Source organism: Myotis davidii, unplaced genomic scaffold (genome assembly GCF_000327345.1).
Source record: "Myotis davidii unplaced genomic scaffold, ASM32734v1 scaffold826, whole genome shotgun sequence".
NCBI lineage: Eukaryota > Metazoa > Chordata > Mammalia > Chiroptera > Vespertilionidae > Myotis > Myotis davidii.
Genome location: NW_006297142.1, coordinates 1,405,027 through 1,412,211, shown reverse-complemented (window position 1 = coordinate 1,412,211; position 7,185 = coordinate 1,405,027). Strand labels below are relative to the sequence as shown.

At 60.3% G+C, this 7,185-nt stretch overlaps 2 protein-coding genes across 2 annotated transcripts in view; both read left to right on the top strand.

Moving 5' to 3' along the window:
- Nucleotides 1-5,038, top strand: part of SLC22A6 (solute carrier family 22 (organic anion transporter), member 6) — a 7,188-nt gene extending 2,150 nt beyond the window's left edge. Inside the window, exons 5-11 of the mRNA XM_006772801.2 lie at nucleotides 761-929; nucleotides 1,429-1,552; nucleotides 1,684-1,781; nucleotides 2,532-2,746; nucleotides 2,875-2,983; nucleotides 4,392-4,595; nucleotides 4,864-5,038. Coding sequence (XP_006772864.1) covers nucleotides 761-929; nucleotides 1,429-1,552; nucleotides 1,684-1,781; nucleotides 2,532-2,746; nucleotides 2,875-2,983; nucleotides 4,392-4,595; nucleotides 4,864-4,954 — 1,010 coding nt within the window. The 3' untranslated portion in view covers nucleotides 4,955-5,038. The remainder of the gene's footprint in view (nucleotides 1-760; nucleotides 930-1,428; nucleotides 1,553-1,683; nucleotides 1,782-2,531; nucleotides 2,747-2,874; nucleotides 2,984-4,391; nucleotides 4,596-4,863) is intronic.
- A 1,128-nt stretch (nucleotides 5,039-6,166) lies between these two features.
- Nucleotides 6,167-7,185, top strand: part of CHRM1 (cholinergic receptor, muscarinic 1) — a 26,332-nt gene continuing 25,313 nt past the window's right edge. Inside the window, exon 1 of the mRNA XM_006772800.2 lies at nucleotides 6,167-6,178. The gene's annotated coding sequence lies outside the window, so the exon portion shown is untranslated. The remainder of the gene's footprint in view (nucleotides 6,179-7,185) is intronic.

The following is a 7,185-nucleotide window of genomic DNA, read 5'->3' as shown; positions in this document are numbered from 1 at the left end:
GGCCTCCCCACCCCCTTTTATTATGTAAAATATCCCAATTTCCCAATGTGGCAACTCATCCCAGTATTATTGACAGGGCGAGGCGGCCTCATGTAGAACAGACATTTATGGACTGAACGTGGCCCGGCCATAGCCCTGTCTCCCATCCCATGGTTCCCAGAGGAGGAGCCCGAGGCCAGGGAAGAGGGAGGGGACTTACCCGAGGTCGCCCCTCCAGCCCAGAAAGGAATCTAAGGGTCTAGGGTTCTCTGAACTGAAGGAATTAGCCCGGACTTGGCTAGGGCTGGGGCCGGACACCTGGAGAGGGCAGCCCGAGAGCCCCGCAAAGGGCGGGGCTTCCATCACCCAGGGCTGCCCTGACTCCCACCCGCTCCCCAGGGCAGAGGGAAGCCTCGCTCCTCCCAGCTCTGGCCACAGAGGCTGAGGTCCGGCCAGGCTGGCAGAGCCAGGGGAGCGGCTGCTGCTGAGGCTGCACTGAGTGGTCAGGCACCCCCTGAGGGAAAGGAGGCCCCAGCCAGGACTGTAGCGCAGGGCGGAGCCATCGCCCAGCAGAGGGGAGGAGGGGACAATTCCTCGGGACCCCCAACCCCCATCCCTACCTCCACTGGTCTCCCACCTCCCCCCACGGCACCCGCCCTCCTCTGACGCCTCTTCCCTGAGCCTGGGCCAGACCAAGGGGTGCCTGCAGAGGGTCCTGCCTGCCCAGGCCCCGCTCCCTGGCAGCGGGAAGTGGCACACTCTGCTCTAACCCTCTTTCCAGACTTGGAGTGGATGCCCATCCACACGCGGGCATATGTGAGCACGCTGGCCGGCTACGTCTTCAGCCTGGGCCAGTTGATCCTGGCGGGCACCGCCTACGCCGTACCCCACTGGCGCTACCTGCAGCTGCTGGTCTCCGTGCCCTTCTTTGTCTCCTTCGTCTACTCCTGGTGCGTGGGGCCCAGGGTGGGGCGGGGCGCCCCCGAAGCCCAGAGGACTGCCAGGGACAAGACACCCCCCAGATCATGCCGAACACCCACCCCACAGAATCAGAGCAGGTCAAAGCCAGAAGGTCAAAGCCAGGCCATGCCTCAGCCTGACAGCCAGGGAAGGGGCTGTGGGGGCAGGATCTGGCCCAAGGTGTCCAGGTCTCAGCTTTCCCCAGCTCCCCACGCCCCCCTCTACCCCCACTCCCCTCCAGGCGCCAGCCTGCCCGTGAGGCTCCCTCTCCCCAGCACCCAAGAACTGACTTCCTGCCACACAATGAGTCCTCACCGAGCTGGGCGCTGCTTTGTGGTCCTGGACAGATGGACTTGACAAAGCCCCTGGGTTCTGAGACTTAAGTAAACCCCACACAGGCCCCTAGGAAGCTCACCTCCCCACCCCACCCCCGGCCCAGGCGCCTGGAACTGGAGCGATGCCAACACCAACCCCCCCACCCCCCACCAGGTTCTTCATCGAGTCAGCCCGCTGGTACGCCTCCTCCGGGAGGCTAGACCTCACCCTGAAGGCCCTGCAGAGAGTGGCCCAGATCAACAGGAAGCGGGAGGAGGGGGCCAAGCTCAATATGGAGGTGAGACCCCCAGGCTCCACCCCCAAGCCTAGAACCCAGGTCTCAGGACCCAGAGGGCTTCCCGGAGTAAGGGGCTGGCCTGGGAGGAGCTCCTCAGGGAGCCCAGGCCCTGAGCCCTCCCGTCCTGGCAGGGCCTCCGGTCCAGTCTGCAGAAGGAGCTGACCATGGGCCCAGGCTCGGCCTCGGCCCTGTGGGTGTTGGACCTGCTGCGAGGGCAGAGACCAGTCTGGCTGGCAAACCATGGGAGGCTGTACCGGCCTTGGCCAGAAGCACGGGCACAGGCCACAGAGGCCGACAGCTGGTCTCCAAACGCACAGTGTGGCTACGGCTGACTCTAGCCAGCGTCTTCCGCTCCCACTGCAACATTCCCCACTACCCTTCTCACAGCTCCCCTCCCGACCCCATCACCCCAGGCACTCCACGTCAGTTCACAAAGGCGTTGTCAAACGGAGCAACCCCACCAATGAATTCTTTGTCACCAATGAATTCTTTGTCACCAGTTCTGGATTTACTCTAGGGCAGCGGTCGCCAACCTTTCAGACCTCACGGACCACAGGCTGGCGACCGCTGCTCTAGGTTGTGGGTTTTATCCAATGACCTGAGCTGCACAGTGTGGGCTTTTGACATCTTGAGAAGAAACAACAGCCATTCCAGCATCAGGGACAGGTCCCAGGCGGCCACTGCCTCTCCCAACACCTTCGCCCTAAACACATGGCTTGGACCTCCGCCTGTGCCCCCCTCAGCCCCGTTTCAATATATAGGATAAAGATGGAAACTATGTGAATCCCACAAAGCCACCCGGTAAAAATGATCTGGGGTGTGGCAGGAGTACCCCAAAGTGTAAACTGGAGACTCATGTCTGAAGAAGGATGAGCCCGGGCAGATTCCAGCTCCTTGAGCAGGGTACCCCTGTTTGGAATGAGCACCCCACCTGGAAGCCTTCCTAACAAACTCCACGCCCCTCCCCACTCCCCGCCAGGTTCGCCACCAGCTTCGCCTACTACGGGCTGGTCATGGACCTGCAGGGCTTTGGGGTGAGCATCTACCTCATCCAGGTCATCTTCGGAGCCGTGGACCTGCCTGCCAAGTTTGTGGGCTTCGTGGCCATCAACCACCTGGGTCGGCGGCCGGCCCAGATCGCCGCCCTGCTGCTGGCGGGCATCTGCATCCTGGCCAACGGGGTGATACCCCGGGGTGAGCACCTTGGTCCTTTGTCCCCGGCCTCCTCCCCACACGTGACTCAACTTCTCACCAGGGAGCGAGGCCACATCCTCCCAGCCCCCGCTCCCCAGATCCCGCTGACACCCCTCCTTTCTCTCTAGATCAGTCCACGGTCCGAACCTCCCTTGCTGTGCTGGGCAAGGGCTGCCTGGCTGCCTCCTTCAACTGCATCTTTCTATACACTGGGGAGCTGTACCCCACAATGATCCGGTGAGTGGGAGTCCAATGGGGGAGGGGGGGATCCTGGGGTAAAATATTTCCTGCGTACATAGGTCATACCCCAGAGGATGGTCCATATGCCCAGCCCAAAAGTCCTTCCCAGCACCCACCAGCACAAGGGACATAGCAGCCACTGGATACACACTCGGTCCCTGGCGGACACAGGACTGACTACCCGCTCAGCCCTTCCCAACCCTCAAAGACCTCAGAAGGTGGCCCAGCTGAGACAGGTAGGGAGCCAAGAAGACGAATCTCAAAGGCAATAAACTGAAGTCGCCCCTAGATCTTCAAAGCACAAGTTAGAATCCGACACCAAATCTAAATTCCACCCAGAAGCCAGGTGGTCCGTCTGAAACCAAAGACCACCACCTCCCCATCACAGGAGCCGCACTTGCTGGTGGCAGGACCTCGCACACCAGCCGTTACACGTGTCTGTTTTCAGAATGGGATGCAAAATTCACATGAGATGTCAAAGCGACGTCAGGCTCCCCGAAGCCACTTGGGGAACCCTGAGGGGTCATGGGTGCTGTACGGAGCCCTCGTAGGATTTCGGGGGAAAGAATAATCATATAGGCCACTTACTATGTGCCAGGCGCTCTCTTAAACCTTCTGCCAATATCAACCCGCTTAATCCTCATAACAATCCTACCAGGTAGGTACTATGATCATTCCCACCTGACAAATGAAAAAACTGAGCCAGAGAAGTCAAGTGACTTGCCCAGGGTCACACAGCTTGTAAGTGACAAAGCTTGGCTATGAGTCGCCTGAGTCGATGTGCTTAACCTCTGCTCTCGTAGAGAATGTTCTTAACCTGCACAGTCCAGACCCTTCCCCTGGGGGTTCTAATCCGAGAGGTCTGTCTGTGTGGGGCTGGGACAGCTGTCACTCAGAAACCCCGCAGGTGATCTGAGATCAGCTGGCCCAACTCGGCTGTCGGATCTGACTGCCACGGAAACGGAGGCCCAGAAAGGAGCAGGGACTGGCCGAGGTCACACAGCAAGTTAAGGGCAGAGGCAAAACCAGTCTCCTGATTCTAAGGCCAGAGCCCTTCCCAACTTCTTCTCCTTCTTCTCCTTCTCCCTCTCCTTCTTCCTTCTCCCTTCTCCCTTCCCCTCCTCCTCCTCCTCCTCCTCCTCCTTCTCCTCCTCCTCCTTCTTATCCTTCTTCTTAAGGCCAGAGCCCTTCCCAACCTGTTGTTGTTGTTGTTCTTCTTCTTCTTCTTCATCTTCTCCTTCTTCTTCTCCCTTCTCCCTCCTCCTCCTCCTCCTTCTCACCTCGAAAACAAATGCCAAATTGGTTTGCTAATGAAATGGGGGACGGAGGAGGCACCAAGGGGTGCTGGAGCACCTCCACCTTTATGCCAGACACTAACCAGCCCCTCCCCCCGTGGGCCCCACAGGCAGACAGGCCTGGGGATGGGCAGCACCATGGCCCGCGTGGGCAGCATCGCGAGCCCCCTGGTGAGCATGACCGCCGAGCTCTTCCCCTCCATGCCTCTCTTCATCTACGGCACTGTCCCCGTGGTCGCCAGCGCCGTCACCGCCCTCCTGCCGGAGACGCTGGGCCATCCCCTGCCGGACACGGTGCAAGACTTGGAGGACAGGTGGGCTCCCGCCCAGAGAGGCGCAGGGACCTACCTCAGGTCCCACACGCAGGCTGGGGTGGTGCTGAGGCTCAAACCCAGGCCTCCTTTTCCAGGCCACGGCTCTCCATCCCTGTCTCCCCAGTGCGCTGTCTCCTGGGGTCCTTTCTGGGTCTCCAGGGAGGGGAGGTGTTTGAGGCAGAGAGCGGGTAGCTGGGCACAGCTAAGCGGAGAGCCCCATCCCTGGCTGCAGGCTACATACCGAGGGCACCGCTCTCCTGCCCCCCAGGAGGAGAGGGAAACCGCGGCGCCAGCAGCAAGAGCAGCAGAAGCAGATGGTCCCGCTCCAGGCCTCGGCGCAAGAGAAGAATGGACTCTGAGCGCGGAGAACGGGCCCTACAGAGCCCACAGGGAGCGCCCGTCCTGCAGGGCCTGGGCCACCCGCAGGAGGAGGGAGCAGGGGCAGTGGCTCAGGGTGGCCCCCCCAGATTCCACCGAGACCACCTCATTAAAAGCAGCGTCTCCCTTGGCCTGTCTCGTCTCAAAGGCAACAGCCACTCCCCATCAGCCAGCTTCTAACACCATCCATCACCCTGGCCTGCTCGGTCGGTTAGAGCACATCCCCTTACACCAAGGTCTTGGGTTCGATTCCCAGTCAGGGCACATCCAAGAACCGGCCAGGGAATGCATCAATAAGTGGAACAGGAAATCGATGTTTCTCTCTCTCTCTCTCAAACCAATCTTTTAAAAAAAAGAAAGTAGCCCTGGCTGGGGTTTCTCAGTGGTTAGAGCATCGGCCCACAGACCAAAGGGTTGAGGGCTCGATTCCCAGTCAAAGGCACATACCCCAGTTGCTGGCTCGATCCCCCTGCCCCATCGGGGTGCATGCGGGAGGCAGCCACTCAACGTGTCTCTCCCGCATCAATGTTTCTCTCTCTCTCTTCCCGCCTCCTCCCTCCTTTCCACTCTATCTGAAAATCAATGGAGGAAAAAAAAACATGAAAAGCTAGCCATCTGTAAGCAGAAGAGGGCTCTCACCAGAACCTGGCCGGGCCGGCACCAGGATCTCAGATGCGCAGCCTCCGGAACTGTGAGAATAGATTTCTGTCATGGATCAGTCACCCCACTTAGGGTCTCTTGTTGGGGCAGCCCAAACTAAGACCAAGACACAAGGTCGTGTTGCAAAGAGGAGGACGTACAGGCTTCTGTGACTCAGGCCCAACATCGTGGATCTAGGTTCCTTCCAACCCGCTACCTTTCCGTCCTCAACAGGGCAGCCACCCCTCCCCTCTGTGAGGGCAAAGGTTCCCGGTACCCCCTCCTCACACCACAGGAGCAGCACAGGCGGGAGAGGGCAGTCACTCTACACACCCCACTCTTTCTGAGAGCAAGACTGCCTTTCCCAAAAGCCACCTCCCCCCGCGGGCTTCCCGCCCTGCTTCTCGGCTGGAATTGTGCCACCCGAGGGGTGTAAGTGGCACCCTTGGGGGCTGTATCAGTTTACCTGAGCAGCCGTAACAAAACACGACAGACGGGCGGCTTCGGCTCCAGGAGTCTCTGGAAGTCCACAGTCAAGTGCCGGCCGGTCTGGTTCCCCCTGAGGCCTCGCTCCTTGGCTTGCAGGCGGCCGCCTCACTGTGTCCCCGCGTGGCCTTGCCTGTGAGCACACACCTCTCTGATGTCCCTTGTGTGTCTAAAGGGCGTCTGCTTCTAAGGCACGTTGGGTTGGGACCATACCCTATGACCTCCCTGAACGTTAACCTCCTTAAAGACCCTCTCTCCAAAGACGGTCACGTGGGGGTTACGGCTTCAATAAATGACTGGGGGGCCGGAAGGAGGGGGGGCAGAATTCAGTGCATAACAGGGGCCAAGGTGTCAGAATACCTGGGTTTCCCTGGAGCAGCCGAGTCCTGCCTGCCTGTGGTCTGGGAAGGAGAGAAGCTGGGTGTGGCTGGTAGAGGGCACCGTCATGGGGAAGGAGGCCCGGCTCTGGGTCCACGCGGGCCGTGGATCGGGGTACGAGCGCGACCAGCATCTCCTTTCCGTGCGGCCTCTTCACAGTCTCCAGGCTCCGTGCGGCTCGGAGTCACTGAGAAAAGGGAACTCGTCCAGGCTTCATGCTCACACACCTGCGCCTCCTGACCTGACCTGAGCACCTTCCCGTCTTCTCCAAGGAGGGGTCGCCTGCTCTGACCCAGTGAGGGGACGCCAACGCCAAGTGCGGGGCATCCAGGGTGTCCCTCCTTCCCAGGCTCCTCCCCCCGGTCAGCTCAACCTGCCCTTTAGAGCCCCTGGACAAACCATTAACCCAGGGAGGCTGACGCCTTGAATGTCTTACTCTCAAGTCATCGTTTAACCGGATCCCTTTAAGGAGAAATTATAAAAACGACTATGGGCCCTCAGGAGGCCCAGGGCTACGCAGGACCCAATGGGGGAGCCCCAGGGGCAGCCTGCGCCTCCCCCTGCACCACAGAAGGGACAGTGTGTGGGAGCAGGAGGCCTCGGCCCGACATTCCCGCGAGGTCCTGCCCCGTGGCCTGCAATGGCCTCCTGCGGCCATTGGGGGACATCGGCCGCTTCCAGCAGGTCCAGGTAACTTGGTGTTTTCTCT